The sequence below is a fragment of the Parasteatoda tepidariorum genome, chromosome 7 (genome assembly GCF_043381705.1).
Source record: "Parasteatoda tepidariorum isolate YZ-2023 chromosome 7, CAS_Ptep_4.0, whole genome shotgun sequence".
NCBI classification, from domain to species: domain Eukaryota; kingdom Metazoa; phylum Arthropoda; class Arachnida; order Araneae; family Theridiidae; genus Parasteatoda; species Parasteatoda tepidariorum.
Window position 1 is genome coordinate 61948011 of NC_092210.1, and position 27743 is coordinate 61975753.

The 27743-nt window shown below is 25.8% G+C and overlaps 1 protein-coding gene across 1 annotated transcript; it reads right to left on the reverse strand.

The window, feature by feature from the left end:
- On the reverse strand, positions 1-27743 carry LOC107439812 (ceramide transfer protein). The gene is made up of 13 exons (XM_043042258.2): positions 27149-27743; positions 23459-23575; positions 20855-21104; positions 16697-16783; positions 14603-14778; positions 11849-11947; positions 10563-10652; positions 8226-8318; positions 5634-5795; positions 5433-5496; positions 4320-4522; positions 1572-1698; positions 1-147 (listed from the first exon to the last, which is right to left on the reverse strand). The coding sequence occupies exons 1-13, from the start codon at positions 27383-27385 to the stop codon at positions 20-22; spliced, it is 1833 nt and encodes a 610-aa protein (XP_042898192.1). The 5' UTR covers positions 27386-27743; the 3' UTR covers positions 1-19.

A 27743-nucleotide genomic window follows, 5' to 3' on the forward strand; every position in this document is an offset into this window, starting at 1 on the left:
AAAATTTGAATAAGTTTTATTAGAACATAATAGGTTTCTTTTCAGTTTGGTCTTTCACATATTGGGTGAAACGCTTTAGGAACTTGGGATACTCCCTCTTGTAGACAGCTCTCAAAACAGAAGCTGGAGCCCAACCTCCAGGGTTAACTACAGAACATGGGGAAAAAAAAAACATTTGGTATAATAAAACCATTAAGAGTTTTTTAACATTCATCTCAAAGTCAATATTTAAGAAATAAGGGTATTTAAAAGAACAAACAAATTAAGCAATGACCCTAATAATTAAGTTTCTTAAAACTAATTAAGACAAATTAATTCATAAATTAAAAGGCAAAATCATAAATCTGAAAAAGTAGTTACTTACTTTACAACAAAAAGGAATTAGTTTTTAAATTTTTTTTCCGATGCAAACTTTATAATTGCATTTTTTATTTACATGTTTAAAAAAAAATATTAGTTTCAAATAAATTTCAAAAGTTTGATAGCACATGGAGGCTTTTAATTTTTAGTAGACAATGTTAAATGTGTGAAAAAATAATTAAAAATAATAATTACTAAATAAGGTTATGAAACATTTTGTGAGGTTTAACACAAAGCTATTAATTATTATATAAAACAAGATAAAAAAATAATAATACAATACTACAAAATTCTAATCAAATATTGCATCAATTAATTTTTCAGGCATCAAGGGCATTTACAAATGCTATGAACATAAACCATTTTAAAACTAGTTAGATGGCTTGCAGTAATAAAAGTAAATATAGATATCTTTTTTTTAATGTAACTGTAACCAAAATTTTGATAGTTTGGGCATGTAGTTTTTGGCACAGTCTGAAGGTGTTTTTTTGGAACTGCTAATTATTTCAGCTGTGCCCCTTGAACTGAAGTAGAATTTCCACCATAAAAATAAATCTACAAATATGTTAAATTAAAGCAATACAAATTATTGGTTCGTCATTGTAAATAAAAAGTTGAGCAGTTAGCGATGAGATGATAGGCAACTGCTAATGGTGTACCGGATAAGCAAATTTATCATCAATATTGGTAACTAAACACAAAATCATCACTGAATATATAATAATACTGATAAATTTCAATAGTAGTTTCACTGTTAGGGAAGATTACAGCATTTAAACCTATTACAAAACCATCTAATGGTTTAACAAAACAGAAGCACGGCTGTTCTAAGATGCATTATAAATAAAAATGACTGGAAACTCTATGTAAACCTTTTTCTCACATTTAAATTGAAGTTTTAACTAGAAGTATTTGATGAATTTATCACAATATCACTCATGCAGGATTTTAATGTGTTTATTGCAGTATTTACAATTGTTAATATCTGATTTTATCAAATTAAATAATTCTAATTTTTAAGGGTAAAAATTAATAATGAATTATGCATACATTATTTTTATAAAATTAAAGATAACTTGAAAAGAGTCAAAAGTCTTTGACATAGTTTATAATTTTTAATATTATATGAATTTTAAATATTTTCATATTAAATACTGGTACATGCCTACCAACTAAATCTTATACTGATTAAATTCAAACAAAGTACTTACTGCTAGAACAGTATGTGATTCGGCAGGTCAAATTCTCCCTAGAGATTTCTTTGTTTGCAGCAGGTGGATCAACAAATGTTTGACAGACGAGGCACACAGTCATAACCAAACGTACACATTTCCCAACCTAAAATTTTTTAATCTTATTAACAGACAATAAAATAGTGACAAAAAGTATTTATAAGTATAAAATTTATTTATTTGTAATTATTTAGATGTATTTACATTATTTACATCAAATGAATTTGATGTATTTTTATGCATTTAAGAATTATTCTGTTCAAAATTAATTTTTTTTGCAGTACAAATGCACTAGAGTTAAGCACTTTCTTCATATCTTTTTTAAACAATGACTTTAATTTTCTGCAAACAATTAAGATCACAGATTTAAGAATCAGTAAAAGAAAAAATATAAAATATATGAATTTAGACATTTCAGAACATTTATTTATGAAATATTCATGAGATTTATCTCAAATTCTGGATTTCAGACACTTAAAAATAAAAAGTTTTTTCTTTTATACTTTACAATACATATTTTTCAATCAATATAAATAAAATAAACTAGGAGGTTTCATCCTCTGTTTATTAATGCTTCGCAGTTCCCTTCAGATTATTTCACAATCTAAGCTTGCTTCGCTTGCTCATTGGATACTTCACTTCCGTCTAGCTTTACATCCCCCCCCCCGGAATACAGAAGTTTAGAATAAATACTTCATTCCCTTGACCAAACTCAACTGTCTGAGGGGTGTATTCGGGTAAGGAAAATTTTAAATCTGCTTTTAAATCTCAAATAAACTGATGGCGAATATTTAATTTATTCGGCAGTATATTTTGATATATGTAAAATACAACACCACCACCTAATCAAAATATGAGGTATAAAGTGTGTGTTAATTTAGATTCTCTTTTACTTTTTTCTTACAAAATTATACCAATACAGTTCAATCAGTAGTTTTCTAAAGGTAGTTAAATAGTACACATTTGTCTGCTTTTAAATTTTTGATATACATCTTTGTTTTCAAGCAATTTATGTTAAAGGAATCATCCGAATTGGTTTTAATCAGTTTAAATAGTAAAAACTAAATTTTAAAAATACAAAAGTGTAGTTTAAAATTACTGATTAAAAACCGCAAATTTTTAAGGAAAATTTCATTGAAGTTCTAAAAATTATCAAGCCCTATTTCTCCTAATTTGAGCAAAGCCTTAATTTTTGAATTTTTTTTGAAAGATATAGTGCTGCCGAATAATACTATATTGTCAAAAACAAAAAAAACCTGAAAAAAAAAGAAACAAAAATAAAAAAAGTTAACCTAAAATCCAAAAGGGTACGGAGTTAAGTAGCATATACCAATGACTATCAAAATTAGAAAATGAAAGTTTTAAAATTTTTTATGCAAATAAGTTTAAAAAAAAAAATGGTTTTAAGGGAGTAGTTTGAAACTTTATTAAGAATTAAGTAAATTATAAAAACCAATAAGATAATGATGTTTAAGAATTAGCATCACTATCATAAATCATTGCATACTTAGTAATTAAGGTTGAAAAAAAACAACAACAAGAAAATTAGAAAGCTTTATTAAGGCAACTGATGCCAAAACTATAACTTGATTTAAAATGTAATTACCTCATGACCAAATTTTTTACACTAGTCTTTTAAAATTATTATCAGCAATGTTAACTATTTTTTGAAAATATTTAATTAAAACTTCGAATTAAAAGTAAAATAATTTTATATCATACATAAAAATAACCACTGTGGTAGAATCGCAGTGACACGGCGACATTGTCGCAGAACGTTACATAGTTCTTGCAGAAAGAATGTTTGTTTAGAAAGTAAAAAAAATTTGTTTTCTTTTCTGCAGAAATTTTTGAAATTCCCCCCCTAAAATTATACTTAAACGATACCTTTTTTTCGCACATCGGAAAGAAAAGAAATGTTCGTAATTTTTCTATCCTTATTTGAGAAGAATGAAAAATAAACAATAATGAAGTAAAAATTTCTTATCTGTAGAAATGTTTGAAAGATTTTTTTTCTCTTCATAATTATATTCAAAAGATGCCTTTTTCGGAAAAGGAAGGGAAAGAAATGCTCATGATTTTTCTATTCTTATTTATTATAAATTATTTTTTATCTTTTTTTGTTGATGTGATGATGATTTACAAAATGGCGAAAAAGGAATACTTAGTGAGTTTTCCTCGTACAAAATGTAAGAATATTGCCCATGATATTAGAATAAAAAAAATATTACACATCAATTTTAAAAAATATATAATTTTTTTTATCCAAATAGGCTTTTTTTTTGTAAACACAACTTTTCTGTTACTTTAAATTTAAGTAACTTGTATTTTTTTATTATTAAAAGTGTCTTGCAGAAAGATATTAGTACGAGAGAGGTTTGTCGCAGAAAGCCCAAAAACATTTTGCCTCAGGGAAAATAACTAATAAAAATTAACAGTAAACAAGAAAGGTTATAAATAGTAATTCAAGCTAGAGAAAAATGAGATAATCAGAAAACTTTTTAAAATATTGATACGAATATACATTGATATTGATACAAAATATATACTGAAACGAAAAATATATTTTTTGTTTAAAAAGTAAAGGTTTAGTGACATTATATTTTAACTTAAAAGTTAGAATAGTAGTACAATCACAAGTAAAAATATTTTGAAATAACTTTGATGAAATCGGATAAAAACAAACAAACTAGGAATAAGGTTAAGATAATTATTTAAGTTACTTACCGGACAGCTTTCATGTTCACAGGAATTATTGCAAACTATCCATATGTCATGGGCATCTTTGTCTTCATCATTGGGCACTTGACGCATATGGGACCAGAAAAGAGCATCTCGCTGTGTGGCTGGCCATACTCTTTTGTGAATTTGATGGAAAATTAGAGTGTTCGGATCAATTTCTTCTGCAACTTTCATATTTTCTACAGTTGCTATAAAATAAAAATTAGAGATTTTTTAGTTTTGTATTATTATTTTTCTGAAATTTAAGGATTTTTTAAAAAAAATATTTAATTTAATCTTTATGTAAAATTTGATACTTTCAACATAAAATTCCGGTTAATTAGCTCACAAGTCTTATATCTTAAACACATACTTAAATTTTTTTCTACTGCATCTGAAGAAGGTAAAAAAATCTTATTGACCTAAAGGTTAAAAACTTTTATTGATAATGAATATAATAAATGTTTGATTTCATTACTAGTGGATAGTCTGCCCCTTAATTTTCGTGAAGTTTTAGGGCTTGAAAAGTAGACTTATACACCGGGATATATGGTATTTATCATTTTCACATAATTGTTTCTTCATTTGATATTTCTTATATTTGTTTTTCTTACGCACATAAAAGTAGACACAAAGATATAACTTTCTAAAGCACATTCACTTTTCTACGGAGCCGCAAAATTCCAATGCATTAAAAAAGAAAAAATCTTGTTTTAAAGTCATTTGTTAAAAAATTAGTAAACCTTTATAGTTAAAAAATTTTCAGAAACAAATTATTATCATTATTTTAAAATTAAAAGTTTTTAACAAAAAAATAATCTAAGTACAAAAATGCCTTAGTTTAAAACCATTTTATTTTTCAATGAAAATAGGGTTAAAAATAAATACTGAAGACGCACGATGAATCCTTAAAAATAAAACTAGAATTTAAGATTCATTATAATGCCAATAACCCAATTGTATTAAAACTGGCAATTTTTAAAAGTAAAAAAGAAAAAAAAAGACAGACAGTTAACATCATTTAAACTATAGCAATATTTTAAGAATTGATATTGATTGCAGTGATATATATATCATAAATAAATCAAAAATCATTAAATAATATTGTATTTTGCTTACTTTCCCAATCAAATCTATAATCAGGAGCAAAGAAATAATGACACATCTCATGACCAGTAACGCCCTGAAATTTAAAAAGATTATCAGTAAGGAAGCAGTGAAAAACAATAAATATTTTTAACATTGCATTTACCAAAAACTGTGTGTAAAAAGTGTTAGTAATTTAGTGTTTAGACATTATAAAGAGATAAAATCCTTTACCTTAACAGTGTGAACTGCTTTCAGTGGATCACACACAATTCCACTTTCTTCAACTTCTCTACGATACATTCTCATCTCTCCATCCTCTGCAAAGAGTTGCCATCCTCCTTCACCAAGACCCATTTTGGCATATTTCAGCTGCTCTAAAGTGATGGCATTTATCTAAAATAAGAAATTAAATATGTGTTATTACAGTGAAAGAAATACAAATTTAATCATAATGGCTCTGTTATTTACTGGCTTCTTTTGTTTATTTAGAAACTTAATTTCAAAACTAACAAGGGAAAGAATCATAGTTATAAATTGTAATTATTAAACTTAGGAATACAGAATAGGCGACACAAAAAGAAGTAATAAATCAAGAATTTTTCTTGTTACAGATAACCTTATTTCACATAACAGTTCAAATTGGAATTTTTTTTTACATCTCTAATGAGCCTTATTTATATTTTTAAAAATTTTGACACATATGAAGTGTTAAAATTTATAACTGGCAGCTCTATAATTCTCTCATATCAGCATCTATTCAATAATCATCTAACTCTCTATTTTTTCGTTTTATATCAATTCTGTCTTTCTTTTGTTACTGCTGACATCAAGTCCAGGGCTAGCTCATAAAATGAAGACTTCGAGATAGCCATTAATTATAGTCATTATTTAAAACAAAAAAGGGAGAAATTTTTTTTTGTTGAAAAAGTAGTTAATTGCAATAAATTTGTAACTAAATTAAATTTCAGATTTTTTTTAAAGTTCATAAATGAAAATGGCTCATTTAACATTCGAAATTTCAACTCAGTAATTGCCTTTTTGCAGACAGCAAAATTATTTTTTTACTACCAGTTTAACAGTCAGAAATTCTAGAGTTAATTATTGAATATAATTTTTTTTTTTAACTTCATTGTACTCTCAGAACATTTTTCGCACACTTCCATAATTTTGAGTTTGTAAGACATTGTGGAAATCAAATTTTTGCACAATAAAACAAATGTAGTGTAAATTTGAACATCCAAAAAAATGGCATCAATGCTTAGGATTTTTAATATAAATAAATTGTTACAGTAAAAAAAATAGCTAGTATCCATTGGTTAATATTTTATCATAACAATTTAATATTTATTTAAAATTAGTAATCAAGATCAAGAGAATAGGGTGACTACAGTCTGGAAAAATGTAAACAAATGTTTCATGAATTTATCGTAAATTTCAAAGGATTTCAATTCACGTCAATTTTAAGAATTCATTTGGACAGTTGTAACAAGGATATTTAGCAGGGTTCCCACTCTTTTATCAAAGCAAAAATTAAGCACTTTTAAGGACTTTTAACAAAAAAATTAAGGACTTTTTTTCTAGAAATTAAGGACCTTAAAAATGGCATAATGATCAATAATTTATCATCAAATAAAACATTATAGATTAATAATAATAGATTAAAAAATGGAATAGCTTTTCTTCAACTCAGTCATCCTTTAAAAAAAAAACTAAATAAAGAAATGTTTAATACAAATAATCTGTATTTAATTAAAATTAAATTGTATTTAATCACCTCATGCAAGCTTTTAAGAATATAAAGAAAAACTCAAAGGCAAAACAAAACTAACAAATATAACTCTATTGAGGTTAAGACAATTATTTTAAACTAAGTAAAACCTAATTATAATAAGCTAAAGATTTATTAAAATCACAAAATATAAAAAATTTAATGATTAAAATCAGAATATATTTAGTACCTAACAATCAGGAAAAAAGAAATACATAAAGTAAAAGGAAAACTTAAAAATTAAGAACTGAGAAACAGAAATGATTGTTAAAATAAGAGCTAACATAAATATTGAAACACAGGACAAGGCAGGATGTAATGAACAATTGAAATAAAAATGAAAAAATTCCATATCTAAAAATTGAAAATATAATGAAATAATTCAGTTCAAAATTTATTGTGAATGAAGGGGAAAAAACAACAAAACGCAGTGGAATCACATCATTTATAAAAGGAGATAAAAATCTTTATAAAATAGTCTGCTTTTAATTATAAAAAATTGTATGCTTACACTGATAAGCAATACTGCACCTTTGAGGAATTAGAATTTAATCAATTAAAAAGTATTATGTCTTGTATAGATATTGAAGGAACTAAAATAATCAACGATGAAAAAAATTTGTTTGTAATAATTAAAGTATTCTCTGAAATTATAAAACAATAATTTGTCAAATAAATCAAAGGTAATGAAAATTGGATGCAAATATGGATTNAGTAGAAAATAGGCTTCAGCTTTAATAGTAATTAAAACTATATTTTCAAAAGTTAATACAAAACATGTTTTTATACATTAATACAGCAAATAGCGATAATTATTTTCTTCAAAAATTCTATTTTGTCAAATTTAACAAAGATTTATTAAACTGGGAGAACTTTTACTTACATTCATTCATTTTTTCCCCCTTAAAAATATCACTACTTTAGAAAAAAGGTGTTTTATGTCTTAGAAGGAAAAGGCGATTCTAATTTCATTTCGTAACTTACAAATTAATTCAGTTTACAAAAGTTTCTTTTAACAGTTAATAAATTTTAATAGTATATTTGATTTGTCTTACATGTGGCCACAAGGGATGTTGACTGGCAGGAGAGACTACTGATGGTGTAGACATAACATTACTTTCGTCTTTGCTGTAATTTCTTACCAGTCTCTAATGAAAATAAAAATCATTATTAACAATGATATTAAAAGTTTCAATTTATATGATTGATAAAATATCAGAAACGACATTTATTGCAGATTTTTTTTATAGATAATTTAGTTATATAATTTAAGAAAATCAATTCTGGGCAATGATATCGCCGACACTCTGGCTAAGGAGGGAACAGAAGAAACTCTGATAAGTCCAAATTCACTCACCTTCATGGAACTGGCATAGAAAAAGAAAAAAGAAGACAATGTTTCCTGGTGCGTACCCCCCAAATATCACTGGTACCAGAGCACCCGTCCAGGAGGTGCACTCAACATTGGGTGGGAACGCAAAGGCCCAGACCGTACTTACCAGCGGCCATTTTAAGTCTCTTTCCTTCGAGGGTAGTATTAAAATCTTCTCAAACTGTCCCAGGTGCCACAACACGCAGGTTTTTCCCCAACATATCCTGAACTGTCTTGGACTGGAGAAGAGGGCCATACTAAATAACCCACTTTTGGTGGCCGACATCCTCCAGGTCATGAATTTCATGGACATTGTTTCGCCCTGCTGATTTTGGGGATAAGGAAGAAGAAGAAGGAGAAGAAAATCAAAAGAGATAAGGATTGCAAAAAAAGTCGGAAGAGAGAGAGAGCAAAAATGGTTACTAGGTTCCCATATTTAACCAAAGAAGACAACCCTTAAATATCATCTACAAAATTTAATTTTTGATTTAGATTAATAGGTGCATTAATTAATTAATATTAGTAAGGTGTATAATTGTATAGCACAGTGAAACCAATTTTGAGGCAACAGAAATTTCTTGTTTTATTAATACTCCAAAAACATTAAAAAAAAACTATTCCTTTAGGTCAGCCAGAGGCATTTGTCACAATTAATATTTAAATAATGCCGTTTAAAATTGGACTTTCTTTTTTATTCAAGACATTCTTTAGAGTCAAACTCACTAAATTTTATATTTGATATATTTTCAACTCATTATAATTAGAGATAAAAAAAATAATACCTATTTAAAAACGATACATTTTTGTTTAATTTAAGTACTCTAAATCATAAAAAATAATAATAGATTCAGTAAACATATATGATTACACTGAAATAGATATAACAAGAAGGGAGTCTCACAACAAAACATACTATTTATCGCAACAAAATGTTTTATTTTTTTCATTTGTATCATTCAAGACACAGCTATAATCAAACCATAAAATTTCGAACACAGCCGTAATTGATTTATCATCATTTATTTGCAATTGAATTGGATGAAGAGCTACCTTAACTTCCTTATAGCCAATTATATTTTATTCACTTACAAAGAATAACACATATAGAATTAGCCTCTAATTTTGTTTTAATTAAATGAAACTGAAAAACATATTTTTTCTTAACAGCTTATGGAATGATGAGGACAACTTAACAGAATTCTTCGAACTGTACATTAAAAGTTGCAATAATAATTGAAAAATAATTTAAGATTCATGAATTTTCGGTTAAATACCATAATGCACAAAATTTTGTAAATTGATGCACTAACATTTCACTTACTTAACACTCATTCGTCCTGTTTTAACTAAATCTTTAAAATTTAAAAAAAAAAAAAATTTAAAAAGTGTTTAATAAAATTAATTTATAAATTTACTATAATATTAAGAAAAAACTATATTAAAAAGCAGAAACAGACAGAAAATAAACACAAAAATAAAATAGTCAAAACACAAATTGTAACAAGTTCCTGTTGTTGCATTTAAGATTTTTTCCCATGGTTTTTGCCTTATTGCTCTCTTAAGTGCTTAAGCATTCGATTTTTTTTATGTCAGTTTTTGGTTTTTCAATATTTTGACATTTGAAAGTTAGCAAAGTTGGTAAGTAAAAAAAAAAAAAAAAAAAAAAAAAAAAAAAAAAAAAAAAAAANAAAAAAAACAGTTCTTTATTAACAGTTATTAAAGTTTAAGAAATTTGACAACATTTCTCAATTTTCAATGGGATTTAAGAGAAGATTTGAGGAAAAAAAGGATGCAAATATCCCATTAATTATGTAAAAAAAAAAAAAAAAAAAAAAAAAAAAACCGAAACACGATTTGAGGAAAAAAAAGGATGCAAATATCCCATTAATTATGTAAAAAAAACAAACAAACAAAATAAACGAAATAAGGATGTTTGTATTAATGCATATATTAAACAAATTTTATTGAATATAATAATTAATTATATGACAAAAAAAAAAAAACTAAAAATCGAACTAACCCTATCTTCTTCTATCTGCTCACTTTTGTCTAAAGCAGCGTCAACTGCATCAAAAAATTCATCTTCATTTATCATGGAATGAGGACCTTCCTGCAACAGAAATAAAAATTATTGTACACAGATTGCTTACCTACTATATCATATTTGACACAATAATGCAAAAGAACAATTTCATTGCCTTTTTATTAAGCAGGCAAACATGCTCATTTTAATGAATAAAATAAAGAATTAATCTTTAAATTTAATCGCTTAAAAAAATCATACATTTAAAAGGGAAATCATACGAAGGAAAGAAAAAAAACTAGATAAGAAGGAGTATATGAAAAAGTAGAGCTAACATTTAAACAAAAGAGTTTAGGAGAAACATAGTTACATTTTTATTTTAAAAAATATATTTATATTTCAATAAATTAAATTTTAAAACTGTTTTTATTGTCAGTGTTTCTTTCATTGATAAAAAAAATCTAGTTGCCCTTGCAAAAATAAAAATAAACTATCCATAATTATATTTACAAAAATTGCTAAAATAAAATAAGATAGTATTTTTTTACAGGTACTCACGATTGTATTGCTGAAAAAAAGATTAGATAATTAATGCAGTTAAAGGACTTTCGGGGAAATGGAAGGATAAGCTAGATTTAAAAATTGTTTCCGTGTACAGTGCTGTTACTGTGAAAATCTGGTACCTATCTGGAAACAATGCTGAAGAACAGTTAAATGTTAAAATCTAATCTTTATAAAAAGTATTAATTTTCACTATAGTGTCTCACCTTCCCATTCTGAGAGATAATATATTTTCATAAAAGACAATGTTTCCATAAATACAGATTTTGTAACACAATTTGCAAACTGTATTAACTAATAAGCAATGCAACAACAAAAAAAGTGAAGCAAATAAATTCTCGATACTGTTTAACAATTATTCTTCATAAATGTAAACATCAGTAGTTTCTTGGAACTGCGGAAAATAACCGTTAAAAAATTCTGAAAATTTTAAATTAGAATTTTTCTTCAAAGTTAGCAAGTTTTACAAAAATTTATATAATTAAAAGAATTTTTGAATCTTTTTCCCTCACATTTAACTGAGAAGAGCTTTTAGCTACATATTTTAAAAGATAGTATGTTATTTTCTATCCGTCTTGTATCAGGCAGATACAAAAACGTATTCACTCTTTTTATTTAAAAAAGAACTGTTTCAAAAAATATTTATCCTATCTTAGATACATTAAAGTAATTATTTTCTAAATTACAAGAGTAACAACAATAGAAAAGTTCGAAATACCCACCTCATAATCAGGACCACCAACAACAATAGGTCTCATGGATTTGATTTCTGCAAGAGCTTGTTTATATGCATCTTCAATTTTTCTCCGCTTTTCACCTTCCTATGTAAAATAAACAAGTGTAGTGTAAATACTCTAGAAAATCAATTTTAAATTTCTTTAAGCATAGTTATAGAATTCAAGGAATTTTTAAACTATATATACGTATATATAAAATAACATAAAAAAGAAAAAAAAGTTACAATACAATAAGTAGTTATCAATAGCTGTTATTAATGTTTATCTATAACCTTTATATAAAAATATATATATAAATATGGCACAAATACAAAGCTTTGTACTACTTCACTATGTACTATGAAATTGTATAATATGGCACTTCAATAAACAAGGTTTTCAAAAACCATAATCGTAAAGAAAAAAAATAAATTACAATCATATGTAACTTTGCATTTATTAATTAAAGCTCTGATAAGATGCAGTAGTAATACTTAATATTATCTTAAAACAATATTATAACTAAAATAGCTAATATTTCGAACCAAAATGGTTAAAATTGTTATTGAATAAATTAATCACTGAATAAAATAAGTACTGAATAAGTTATTCAAGCTTAACACCTACATGAAAGAAAAAAAGAAATCCAATTTGTCAGATTTCATATGAAGAATACATTAATTTAGATCAGAAAACAAAAGAAAAAAGTAAATTATTCACAATTACATTTGTAAAAATAACTCTTCCTTCAATATTTATATAAACAAATGCATATTAACTTAGTTTCAAAAATAATTGTATTTAATTTAAAGGAGCATACAATTAAAGGGTTATAGTTAAAAATATGTATATTAAACAACAAATTATTTTACAAACAAGTGAAAAATTACTATTTTAAAATGTTAGTAACTTTTATTTACATTTGGTCTTCATTTTAAAAATCAAATAATAACTTAGGATTCTATTTTTCTAGATAAAATCTTCAATATCAATAAAATAGGACTTAGCAAAAGTATTTTGAACTTAAATATTTTATCATTATTTTTTTAAAGAAATTTAAATCATGTGAACCCTGTTAATAAATAATAATAATTACACGAGTCAAGTGTAAGATTACTGGATTCCTAACTTTAACTTATTATACTAAATAAACAGCCAGATATACTAAAAAGTTAAAGAGTGTCAAATGGAGATTAAATTCCATTTCAAAAGTACACACCATAGAGCCTTAAATTCATACAAAATAACGATGAACAATTTCAAATAAATAAAAACATTATTAGATTTTTTATTCTTCAAAAATAAAAACAAAAGGTACATAAATCATAGCATGATTTTAATAAGTGCCGAATCAAAATTACAGAGAAATGTTATTTTGTAATAAAATTTACATTTTAATTTGACATGAAAGTAGTTATCAGTGTTTCTACAAATCTATTTGATTTTTAATATTTTTCTACTTAATACTTCATAAATATAGTGTTGTCACCATTTTTTACTATACACACAATAAATGAATTTTGTAGAGGATTCTCAATGAGTTTTTATTTCTGAACAAAGGTACGCAAATAAACAGATATAATATACACTAACACCATTTGGGGAAAATTTGTTTAATCTCCTATTCTAAAGGTAAGTTAAAGTTGAGTCAATAACCAGTTTTACAATTTCAAAAACTGCTAAATTTAAAATAAAATATGCTTGAATGCATAATAACCAATTAAGAGTTTTATAAAAATTAGAAACACTTTTACAAAAATCAGTAATTTTTTAAACTTGACAAAATGTGTTGAAACAGGTTACAAAAATCAATATCACAAAAAGTATTTTAATTTAGATTTTGCGTAAATTTTTTTAAAAAAAGGGGTACTCTCGGCTTACATTCAAAAATATGCAGTAAAAATATTTATTTTTAGGTTCACTACTAATAAAACTGAGATGGGCACAGTAGGCCTTGGCCCTCCATGGTGTCACGCCACCGAGTTTAGAGTTTCACTACTAATATAATATAACTTTAGAAGACTTTGATTAAGAAAATTTTTATTGCAACTATACCAAGTGTTTAAAAGTGGTGCTTATATTTTATTATATTCTTAAGTAGAAACTACAATCTCTGGTAAGAGTATTCAGTAATATCCATGAAAACTTTCAGTAGTTTTAGTCCTTTTAGTAGTGTTACAGCAAAACGTGTTATGAGAAATATAAGACATTAAGAAATAATTAGCAATAAAATTAAAAAATAGCATTTTCACATTTTGTGCATTTTTCTTGTCATAATAATATTGCAGATAAAGCATTAAAATTTTAAATATTAGATAAAAAACAATAACTGTTAAAAAAAGAACAACAAACTGTGACAAGAGCCGAAAAATGATCGGAAAACAAAGTGGACTCATGTAGGAATAGTATGCCTACTCAAGTTCAAAATTCGTGTGTTTTAAACATCGTATGAAAATATATTGGATTTGAAAGTTGACGAAATGGCAAGAAAAAACAATGAATACCCGCAAAAAAAAAAAAAAAAAAAAAAAAAAAAAAAAAAAAAACCCAGGAAATAACGCTAACTTACAGTGGAATCATTGCAAATCGAGTGCGGTAAAAGTGATTACTCAAATTCAAAATTTGCATGTAAAAATTACATTGTAAAATGCATTGAAACTACAAAATTGCATAGAAACTATAGAGAATCCATAGTAGTTGGAGTATCTGTCTAATGATCAAACCACAATGGAATTACAAAACAAAATTAAAGAAAATTACCTTTTCCAATCTTCTTTTCCAATTTTCTTCTCTTTGTGAAAGAAGTTCAATGCAATGAGATAGCGTATTTAAAATGCCACTTGTTGTTGCTTTGAAAGTAATTGCCTCTCCTTTGAAATCTACAGCATGCTTACCATGTTGAACTAGCAATTCTTTGGTAATTATAGGTGGATGTCCTGTCAAAAAACAAAGTATTTGGTTACATGAAAAAAAAAAAAAGATTAGTAATATTTGCCTAGTTCATTTAAAACAGTCTTACAAATTACTGTTTGAGCAAAAGTTAATATTGCAGAATAAGGTGATTAGGATGAAGCTTAAATATTTAATCTTTAACAATTATTAGTCAGTATAACAACAATTATTAGTTAGTATAACAGTAATAACAATCCATAAAAATATGTGTCACATCTGGAAAAGTTATTTTTACAAATTTTGTGAAGTTACAACTGTTTGCACCAATGAAAAAGGTAAATTATTTTTGGTACAAAATGCATTAAAACTTTTTAGAACCAAAAATCCATAACAACTTAACTTTTGTTTCCTAATAAAAATAATTTAGGGTTAAAAAATTTTTTTAAGAAAAACTACCAAAATATTATAATATGTTTTTCAGTGCTTTTTAAAATTGCAGACCTATATATACTACAGAAAGAAAAAGAAAGCTATAAACAAAATAAAGATAAAATAAAAATGACATTGAAAGAAACATTAATGTTTTCTATTTATCTTTCAAGAATTTAGAAAGGTTTATTTTAACACATATCCTACAGCGTGAGGAATACTCATTATTTCACAGTCAATCATCAGTACATTGCAGTAAATATTTATCAAAACAGGCTGGTATTTGCTCAAATATAGAACAAATGATACTGTACGTATATGCATTAAGAGACAATATAAGTCTTAACATTCAAAGTTTTCTTTTGTATTCCAATCAAATTTAATAAATGCATCTTTAATATAAAACTCATCTTAGGTAAATTCCATTTTTCAGCTAAAACTGAATTTTATTTAAATTAAAAATGGAAAAATCTTAAAAAAAGTTTTTTTTATTTATATACACTGATATTTCTAAAAATCTTACAATTTAATCAAAATTGTTTACATTATTTATGTGAAAGTAATTATATTATTTTTATTATATTCAGAAGAACAAGATTAATCAATGTTTCTTAATTCATGAATTAAGGTTAAGCCCCTGATTTAAAATTAAACTTAGGAGTCTTGAGAGCATGATAAATGGGATAGTTAAACTTGTTGACTTAAAAAAAAAAAAAAAAAAAAAAAAAAAAAAAAAAAAGAAAGAAGAGAGAGAGAGAGAGAGAGAGAGAGGAATAAAAAGGAGAGTGATTTCAGTTTTTGAAGAAGCAGTTGTTTTGTTTCAGAAAACAAAAGTGATCGCACAATAATCTCTTAACAATTGCAATTCTTTGGTGAATAATTGCAAACAAGGGACTCTATACCCTAGCAAAATATTGCACATTTTTATACACAAAAATTAATTAACATGTAGAGATTTAGAAAAGTGCATACAGAATAACAACATTTTTAACTCAAAATTTACTACGTAATTAAAAACATTTGTTGACAGTTGTTTTAAAAAGTTAATACAGAGACTGTGTAAAAAATACTGCTGAGGTAATTATATATTTAATCAGTTTTGGTGTACTTTGTAAAGTATATAATAAGACAATATTAAGTAAAAAAAGAAAAAAAAAAAAAAGTGATTTGTTCGAAATGCATTCTAAACAAATTTGATAACACTGAGTAGCAAGAGCAAGACTAAAAATTTTTTCCAATTAAATAAGATTCTTAATATCATCAATTAATTCAGTCTCCAAGATAAGAACTGGCAAAATTTAAATCTTAGACTAAACACCCAAATAAAAAGAAATCTGATTTGAAGTTTGTCACTTCAAATCAGCTGCCTCAATAAATCACATAGTAAGATTGCTGGTTCAAAACCACAATTATCAACATTTTATAATCTTATCATTTAAGATTATTATCATCTAATAATCTCAAGTTTAATATAAATTGAATTTTTAAATTATAATATAATTTTCCAAATCAAATGGAACAAATTATTTCTACCTTTAAAACGATGTGTAGGTGAATCACTATTCTTTTGATCACTTCCTAGGGCAATATTTTCATCATAATCATCATCAATATCATCCACTATAAATATTAAATAAATGATAACTTATTTAAATACAGTTGTTTTGATTTAAAGAATAAAAATACAGTGTAGTTTTTCAAAGTAAAAATCGAACAAATTTATTAAATCTTTTTTTTATCAAATCTTAGTAAAAATGCTTTTTAAGCAAATAAATAGAATAAAAAAAAGTTGATAGAGTTTCAGTTATTCTTTTCTGCATAACACAGCAAAAAAGAATTTGAGTATACAATATTCTTTTGTGATCACCTGAAGAAGACTTTAGCACTTAGATAAGATAAACGAAGAATCAAAAGTAGCTACTTTCTTTATTACAGCATAGGAATTATATCATTTACTGATAAAAAGCTATAGATAAGATTTACTAAATACAGAAAAAAAAATTGAATTAAAATTCTTTTTTTAATAATTTGTAAACACAAATGCACAAAAATAAATTTTTTTTAAAACAAAAATAACTATTCATTAATAAAATTTGAGACAACAATTTTAAATAAGAGTGTAATCATAAAAATAATTCAAAGATTATACAATCAAATCTTGATATCATGAAATCAAAAGAAAACAGAAATAAATTAGGTGTAGATGAACCTTGATTATTCAAATTTTCTTCAACCAAATACTTTGAGTTTAATTCCAAAGTAGGCGTGCGTTTTTTCTCTTACAGACGTACTTTCCATATTTTTTTTTTTTTACACACATGCTTAGTTTTATTTCCCCCCCCTTCAAAATTCTATATTTTTTCATGTGGGTAATAAATGAATGTTTTGTTAATCAGTGAAGTTGGTTACCTTAGTTTTGCCTAATAATAAAAATCATAATTTTCATTCTTTCATCCATTTTTTCATTCGGAGAATATTATTTTAGTTTAACCAATACAGTTTCCACTTCTTATAAATGGAAGCATGTTGTGTTATCAGTTCAAGAAAAGTGTAGCATTTTAATTACTGTGAGTAGAAATTGGAGCAAGTCTTACAAAGCTTTCAGAGAATTATGCATAAATGAAATCAACTTGAAAAATTTATAAATCAGCTAATATGATTCAGAATTAGGTGCCACTTCGTATGAATGATTTATTCAAAAAAGGAGAGAAGTTACCTGGGAAAATAATGCAAATAAATTTTGAAAACAAAAAGTCATTCAATAACTACTAGCACCCTCTTCTAGAAGATAATCTAAAAGTGTTTCGTCTTCCAATGATACATTCAATTTTTTGAGCACCAGCTCTTTATTCTTTATAGACTATGACCAGACAGATTTTTTTTTCTAGTTTATTAGCTTGTGATGCTGTTTTAGTTTAGTTAAATGGCCATATTAGAATTAAACACTACATATCATGTACAATCAAAATATATATATATATATATTTTTAGTTAAAATCAAATTATATTTCTTATTAATAATTTATTATGAAAGATTTCTCTAGCATTTAATTTGCACCTTCAGGCATTAAAAAATACATTTAGAGCAAATTAACATTTCTTTCAGAGAAGAACAGTTGCAGCATATAATTTCTATCCAATTTAATTAAATTTTTTTAAAAAATATTTTACAACACAAGTTGATGTTATTTGTAGATATAGTTTTTATTTATGGTTTTTAGATATAGCACTAATGGATAAAATGTTTGGTATTTTTAAACAGGACACCGAATTAAAACAAGTTGCATTCATTATGAATAAAAAACTACAAATTTTAAATACATAGATTTTTAAAAAAATAAAAATAAAGATTATTAAAATTTGGAACTGAATATTCTCCCCTATTTAGATAAGGGTTTCTAATTTCAGATATGTATATATTTATATGTATATGATTTAATAGAATAATAGTTAAACTTACAACAATAGTATTTCAACTATTAAAAAAAAAGAAAAAAAAAAAAAAGAACATCAGTCTAAATAACGATATTTCAATAGCTTGTTTCATTATCAGCATGAAATGTATAGGTAGACAATATTGATAAAAAATATATAAGGTGGATTTTAATCCAGAAAATCAAAGATATTTTTTTTTACAAAATAAAAAATTTTTTATAAAAACATGTGTCTACCATTTCATTGAAATAAAAAATTGAATAGAAAGTAAATAAAATTGTAGTGTTGTATATTAATAATGAATTATCAGATAAAATACTTCATTTAAACTAAATGAAATAAAAACTATAAAAACAAAAATAAAAATTTTAGTTGTCACTGGATTTTGCATGAACTTATTAAATGTACTGCCTTGATTTTCTGATAGCAATCATACAGGAAAAAAATAATTGTGATGAAAGTCAACAGGTAATTAATAGAGAAAAGAATTTTATTCTAAACAAATTTAATTGTTGATAAATAAAGAATAAAAAGTTAATAAAAACAAAAAAATGATCTTAAGAAACAAAAATTGTTGAGTACACAAAACTCATCCAAAAAAATAAAAATGTTAACAAAAAAGAGATTGTTATATTAAAAATAATAATTTTAAATCAAGATAGTTTTTATTTTGACTTTCACATTTAAACTAATTAAGACTTTTTAATAAACAAAACATTTTCCTATTTTCTCAATAAATGCTGAATTTAAATGACTTTGAAGTAAATGAAAAAATCTGTAGAACAGATGAAGCATTCTGTTTCATTTGTTCAAAATTTTTAACTAGATTTTAAAGTAGAGGTCAAAAACATTTTAAACCGAAGTTATACAGAACAAAATTACGAAATTTTGCTAGCGGCCAATAGTAGCATTTTTAGCAATGGCCACATTTTACAACATGTGGTCCTTTTTTCAAATATTGAACTTTTAATTGATTTGAGAATAAATTGAATAAATTTTGAGAATTATAATAAAAGTCATTTCTTTTAAAATATTCTATCAATATATATTAAATATTATTAAGTTCATTTATAAAATGAAGAAAAATTTTAAGCATGAAATGAAGTAATTTTCGGAATATTATAATAATTCCATGTTTATCAAAGAAAAATTATCATAAAATGCACATTAGCTGAATTTTTAACTATAAATGTGGCAATCAGCAAGCAATTTTTTAATTGTCAACATTCGCTATATTTACTAGCCCCTGTAGCCAGTGGTGATTGTTAATGTTGACTAATAACTAGGGCCGCTATATATGAAGAAGAGCATATCCTCTTAACCTTCCGTTAGTCGCGCGCACCTCACAGGTGCATCCTTACTGCACTTCCACCTCCTTTGCCGTCAATAGATTTTTCCGGGGGTCGAGCCTAATGTTATGTTCCTAACTTTGGATTACTCAAATGTCCGTGTAAAACCGACCTTAGAACATGTCGATGGAGAGTTGGAACCGCTCAAATCACCCCTCTGGTGCAGCGCGACCATTGACGCAAGTATTATGGATATAATATTTTTATGAATTAAATATATATATTTTATCTCATTTTCTGTCCTTCTCAACGTAGCAGGTATAAATGGTCAAGTTATATACACAGAAAATGGTTACGGAGTAAAAAACCGCAGAACCTTCTTGCGTTAATTGGTTGAACATCTTGTGATGGAGGAAGAGATCCGACACGAAAGCAAGAAAAATTTATCTTCGGTACTTCGCTAAATAAGTTTTTTTGATATTTATCTCTCTAAAGAGTCTTAAATTGGTAACAATTAACTATTTAAACTAGACTAAATTTTAATAATTCGCTAAATAAGTTTTTTTGATATTTATCTCTCTAAAGAGTCTTAAATTGGTAACAATTAACTATTTAAACTAGACTAAATTTCATTTGGCTTTCAAAAAATCAGAAACACCTCATAGGTGCAACGCGATTAACCATGTCGGAAACAAGTGCGCGACTAACTGAAGGTTAATATAGTGTAGAACATATTGAATTGTGAGTCAGTTTTATATTGAAAAAGAATCTGATAATGATATATACAATTTAAAAAAGTAAGTAGTAAAAAGCTTTTGTTTTAGTGAATTAAAAGCTAATATATATCTACTGAAGTTTGGAACATTTAACTCTATCAGCATTTCCAATGCTCATGACCATGATTTCAGATTCAATATTACAGGAAAATTAAAATTGCATTTTATTTGAATATAAACAAAAAACTTACTATGAACATCATTATCTTTATGATTTTCATCAGAAGTCAACATTTCTGCACAGACATCAAAGTAACTTTGTAAGGTATCCACTTGACGACACAATATATCTTTGAATGTTTCCATCTCAGCAAGTTTTACTCTTAAACCACGAGCCTTTTTGAAAGAAGATATACTCGCATTGGAAAGACTCGTGGATCCAACAGATACAGCCGAGCCATGTCTTCGAAGACTATTTTCACTACCATATGCAGAATCACCCTGAAAAGTGTATTTAGGAACATTAAACAGAAAGCAAACAAATCAGCAACTTTTTTGCAGATTAGCTTTATATTTTATTTCATTAAATTCTTGCACATGTAATGTCTCACTTCTATTTCTTATTTAAATGGATATTTAAGCAAGGCAGTCAACACATGACCAGTAGGTATAAAATAAATGAACACTGGCTTTTGATTTCAATTGTAATTAAGTTACTAATACCCAAGACATCCTAATTTTTCAATAATAAATTGTATGTTCAGATCAAATTTCATGAAATAAATGTAAAAGAAAGAATAAGCTTGAAAATTTTTTCCTTTGAAAAATATAAAAAAAAAAAAGCAAAGTGACAACAAAAAAAATCTGTAGTCAAGCAATTTCTATCCATTCCGTTAGTTATGCCTATGAGTCAAGAATAAACAAAATACAAAAGATCCGTTTAGTTGTAAACATGAAATATCACCACATCAAAATTCTATAATATTTCTATATAAATATATATATAATTGTCTATATATATAAATGTCTATACCATTATTGTAATTGCTTGAAACTTGGCTAGTGTCAATTGATTTAATAATTTTATGCATGAATATTATCTCTCTCTCGCCCATAGTACGTAATATTTACTACATTATATGTAAATTATTTATGTACATAAATCAATATAAATAAATTACATATAATTAGAGTAGAATGGATGAAAAAAAATTACTATTAAAAATAGTAATAAGTACGTAATATTTACTACATTATATGTAAATTATTTATGTACATAAATCAATATAAATAAATTACATATAATTAGAGTAGAATGGATGAAAAAAAATTACTATTAAAAATAATATTTAAAACATTTGATTAAGCAGAAGGCAAAATATTTACAACTGATTTTGCAAAAATTTTTTTATCTTTAAGATATAAGAGAAACATTTTACAGAGTCAACATTCTTTAAAACAAATTTTACAATTTAAACTTATGATTTAATAGTTGAACAAAAGCTTTTATTCAACATATATTTTAACAAGTTATTTTATCCAACTGTTATTAAGTAAAATTAATAAAAATTTTAGATTTAAATAAGCCTAATTTAGATTATATCATTCTCATCTCTGTTCATGCCCAGTGGCACATAAGGCCCTCAATTCTCTACAATCCCTTGTCAGCTGCAGCTACTTTTACGTCCAACCAACTAGTCTACCCAGATTCATTCCTCTCTCCATTATCCTGCGTCAAGTAAGTTTTGGGCGTCTCTTCTCATGCCCAGTTGAAGATGACACTAAACTAGCCATTCTTAATATATGTCTCGTAAAGCTCCATATTCTTATTTTAATTTCTTTATCTAAGGATATTTTTTTGTTTTCCGCACTTCATTCATAATGGTATTTAATTACATTGATAATGGTGCACTTCATTGATAATGGCGATTATTAGCCAAATAATATTCATAATCAATCTCAAACATTTACACTACATAAGTCTGAACAATTTAAATTCCTGTTTAAATTTGACAGAACACATTTTGATTTCCTACAGTAACAATTGTAAACAATTCTAGAGCTGTTTTGCAACATGTTTCACACTTAATGTGATTTATGAGTTACAGCTTCTGTACATGAACATTTTCACAATAATCAAAATTTTTCCAATCCAATTATGCATTCATGGTTTATCTGTCATCATCATATTAGATCCACTAAGATAAAATATCAAGTAATCATACCTTTTCCTTACTTTTAAAAAATATATTATTGACAGGAATAACAAATTGTGTAAGCATTATAGTGATTAATATTTAAATAACTCATGAAACCAGCATGTCACTTTAACACCTTTTTAGACAATAAATTCTGATTCATGGATCAAGAAGAGTCTAAATATAATAAAATTAAAGTAAATATAATAAAATTGAGCAAGAATTTTTCTTCTACATTGTAACATTCTGATTGGTAACATGTTTAATATTTTCTGAGTTATGTCTATTGATAAGACTTTTAAATTGTCTATTTTCAACTTAAACATCTAAAAAGATATTTTTTTTTCGGAAAAAAAAAATAAATCTGCATTATTGAAAGTAGCTTCATTGGAATAGCAGTGTTACACAAAAACAAATAAAAAACTTAGAATTATTCATATGATGAATTTCACTCAAAATTTATAATTATTTACCAAGTAATATTGTGGTAAATAATATAATAATTTACCATAATAAATTCAGTAATAAAACATGCGATCTTCATATTTGGTATTGCAAATTTTTAGAAATAACATGAATTATAAAAGCAAAACAAAATATTCAAAAATCGTCAGATATCAAGACAATGCTATGAATTTTTACGGATAAAAATATTACCTTATACGCTTCTAATGTTTCAACCCATCGATTTCGTTCCTCTGGTGTTTCAGCTCTTAAATACCAAACACAGTCATGGACACTAACATCAAAACGACATTCATCAAACTCATGAGGCTAAAACATAAGAATTAAGGTATTAAAATACTTTATTTTTAATTAAACTAACAAATTACTAAAAAGAATTCAAGCAATTACATTATGATAATCAATGGGGATTATTATTATAGCATATTAAGAATCTGTGTGTATCTTAGTTTGCCTTTGGCTCAATGTTTCAGAAAAATAAATGTCTATGTTTCGTATCAATATTAGTTAAGTATAGCTTTATGCAAAGAAGAACTTAGGCTTGGCATGTAAAGTATTATGAGAATGCACAGTGATACAATTGAATTAACAAATATATGGGGAACAGATCACCTGTATAATATACACAAACACAGTTTGAGCAATTAGCAATTTTTTTTTACAATCACTAAAGAAGAAAAAAGAAAAATTCTGCTTCTTCAAAAGGAAGTTCTCTCTTTTTTTTAATTTTCGAGAAACAAACGATTCATTTTTACGCTTCATCCTACAAATGCCAACAAGATTTAAAATTACATTAACATGATTTAAAATCACACACCGTGATTCTTATTTATGCAATTTAAGATTGCGCATCGTGTTTTGTATTTTTTAAAATCAAAAATATCGTTTTGTATTCACACAATTTAAAAGCCAGAGTTATGATTCGTGTTCAAATTACTTAAAAATTATACAACGGAACTCATATTCACACAATTTTAAAATTAAACATCGTTATTCATTATCTTACGATTATAAAATCAAATATCGAGATTCGTATTCACACGATTTTAAAATCAAACATCGAGATTCATATTATCATCATTTTAAAATTAAACATCCAAGATTCTTATTCAAGCAAGCTTAAAACTAAATGTCGTGACTAGTATTTGCGTGATTCTAAAAATCAAATATTCAGATTTATATTCACACAATTTAGATAAATAAATAAAATTTCACATTGATATACCTATATATTAAAACAACGCTGATAACATTCTGTGGATAAATGCTTCTTACATATACTTTTTTGTTCAAATTGTAGGCAATTTTTCGATTATTTAAAAAGTGTTTTTGCACATAAAATTTTTGAATTTCTATTTCCAAATTTTTTGGTTAATTACGAAACTCATCCATATGGAATGAAACAATATAGGATTCTATAAAAATCAAATATCTTTAAAAAATATTCACAATTTTCAAACAAATTGTTACAAAATGAGGTGGCGACAACAAGGACGAGACTAATTACAAGAGTTAATCAATGCGTGAAGAAAACTTTTTAATTGAGATGTGTTCGCAAAAAGTATTTCCTTTTATCTAAATCTTTTGATGAATCATTTTGACATGAACAATAATTCATTTATAAAATCTAAGATTGATAGAGTTTTGCATTTGGTCAAAGATTATAGGAAAATGACATATGCAGGGGTCAGTCTAGGTTTTTTGGAGAGGTAACTATTTGGTGAATATTTATAAATAATTTGTGAAAATTAAAAATTCTAATAAAAAATCAATACAAAAATATGGTAAAAATACGGATTTATCTTTTCATACGGGATACAAAAATAAAATTTTAAGAAAAAGTATGTATTTTGTGAACAAACCCCGTTTTTCCTAACCGACACTGTTTTCCCAACAACACCGTTTTTGAACCAACACTGTATTTTCTAAAGTTGAATTTGTGAACATACCGCTAAACGGTAGTAAATGTGTCCTGGACAGACACCTGATATGGTATCGATAAGTAAAAAATATAAATTATAGAAAATGGAAATTCTGTTAAGAAATTAATAATTATAAAATAAGAATTAAAACATAAAAATAAGAAACCATCACTGGTAATAAATACAGTGCAGAACCCGTTATCTGGAAATCAGAAAACCAAAAAACCGGAACGAAATTCGATTAATTTTCCCGCCATTTAAAAAAAATAAAATTTTTTTTCCTCAAAAGATTTTAGGATTTTTCTTTCTTTTTTGAAAGATGTTTACCTTACCATCATTTTGGAAATAATCATTAGTGTATTACTTCATTGTTTTTTCTTCTTTTTTAAGATTATTTCCCAAATTTTTTTTTTTAGTTGGGTTTAACAATAAAAAACGGCTTTTTGTAGCGCTTCAGAAAACCGGAAAAATCAGTTATCCGGAATAGCGATGGTCCCGATCATTCCGGATAATCGGTTCCCTACTGTATGTGAATTTTTATAAAATTTTACTAACAATCAACCATGATATGAAAATATTCAAAGCATAACAGAAAAACAATTTCTTTCATGGATAACTTGCTTAAATTTAAGTATAAGTTCATTTATGCGTCTATTAGTTACCCAGTTTTATATAGATTACTGATTTCTTAGTGATCACTCCAGATAATACATAAATAAAAATAACTATTTTAAAGCTTAGATGTCTTTAAAATCTTTCCTGTACTTAAGCTATTTATTCTCATTTATGTATATATATTTTTAAACAATAAGTACTTCAAAAATTGAAAATCACTATTTTTACAATTGGTTTATTTGCTTAATTTGTGCTTTTATAATTAACAAAACTTGTACCTGAGAAATCTTTAAAAAGAAATTTTATAAAACACTCAATAAGATATCGGAAACAAGCTAGAGTGGGATCGGTATAACAACAATGCAAGCGTTCTTACGTCTGATGCAGGAAATGTTCTTGAATCTTTACATTTGAAACTTAATAGCATGTTTTAAAAGTTGTCATTGTGTTATATTTTTTGAAATATTCTCAAATAAATCTTAACTTTACTTATCCTTAAATTTTTTCCTAAACCTAATTCAAAGGATTGTTTCTAAGAAAAACCTTTATACTTAAAGAAAAGGTGATAAGAGAAAATGTAAAGTTACTTGTAAATAACAAAAATAGTTTGTGAAAGGCGTAAATTGAATCAGAGTTATTCATAACTATCTCATTGTTTATAATGCTTTGATATTTCAGGATCATCATATGTTCCGACATTATTACTAGTTTACAAATTGACCCCAATTTCCGTATCATTTTGGAAGTTTGAAACATCTAAAACAATAGAATATTAAAACATAACATAAAAAAACCCCCAAAGTTGTATACAAAAAAAATGAGACAAAAACTTTATGGTTAAAGTTTAACAATCTTATAGTAAAGTAAGTAGATACAATTTTGTATAAATTTATGGCTGGTTTTTGGTTCTAAATTTAATGGAGAAATATACTGCGCTACTTTTAGCAAAGTAATTGTTCAATAACTTTGGAAAGAAAAATATTATCAAAAAGTAATATTAAGAAATATAAAATTACTGTAGTTTTGATTATGCTGTATCTGAAGCTGTGTCTGTTTAAAATAATCCAGGAAACATATTATACAATAAATATTGTTTACAAAGACAAACTTTACAAAACTCTTAAAAAGCATGTCTGAGGCAAGTGACAATTATCGTAATAAAATACATCAAGTAAAACAGAAGTTTTGGAAATGAGAAACATTGAGAAATCAAACGGAATTAGGGGATATATCCTCAAACTTTATTTTTTCAGAAAAAAAAACTAACTATGAAATTTTTTACAGAAACTACCCATCAAAGTTTTGATGTAATTTCCATTAAGTCATTTTTGCACATAAAACTCACTTTAATAATTGCTTTGAATATACTTATGGCACCTCTGCAGCCATAAGCTGTATCATCTTCAGATTTATAATAAGCTAAAGTTCCATCTTTCAACACAATATAACGATCTTGCCAACCATGAATATAATTTGTCCACTTATTAAGGGTCCCGTGTAATTCAGGCTGTGCAAAATTGTTATCAATTTCATCTTCATCTTCACTTAAATTGACACTATGGTCATCAGTCATGGTTTGCATTTATCTAGAAGTTTTGTAATACGAGAATGAAAAAAATCAGTTTTTAAAATGTATTGCACAGAATATATGATGGAAAAACGTGATATCAGGCATGTTACATTGGCGCAGTAGCAATACAAACTTTTTCATGCTGTATTAGTCATTTTAATTCAATTTCATCTTATTTGAGAAATCACTACCTGAAACTGTAAACATTGGTGGCTTATTTCTGGCAAAACACACCCAATCACGTGAGACATAATTTTAATAAAGACAAAAAGTTGTAAAGTGACGTAATAAAGTGAACACATAAAATTTTATGTTATTATTAATTAAAAACATTCTAAATAAAACAATAGGTAATAATTTTTTGTGACTT

Bases quoted from the DNA above. Each gene is read 5' to 3' on its own strand.
- LOC107439812 (XM_043042258.2), bottom strand. From the start codon at position 27,385: ATGCAAACCATGACTGATGACCATAGTGTCAATTTAAGTGAAGATGAA. The intron at 5,497-5,633 runs GTAAAGGATTTT...TTTAAATTTCAG, and splicing joins AAGCAGTTCACACTGTTAAG to GGCGTTACTGGTCATGAGAT. The intron at 148-1,571 runs GTAAGTACTTTG...CATGTTCTGTAG, and splicing joins AATCACATACTGTTCTAGCA to TTAACCCTGGAGGTTGGGCT.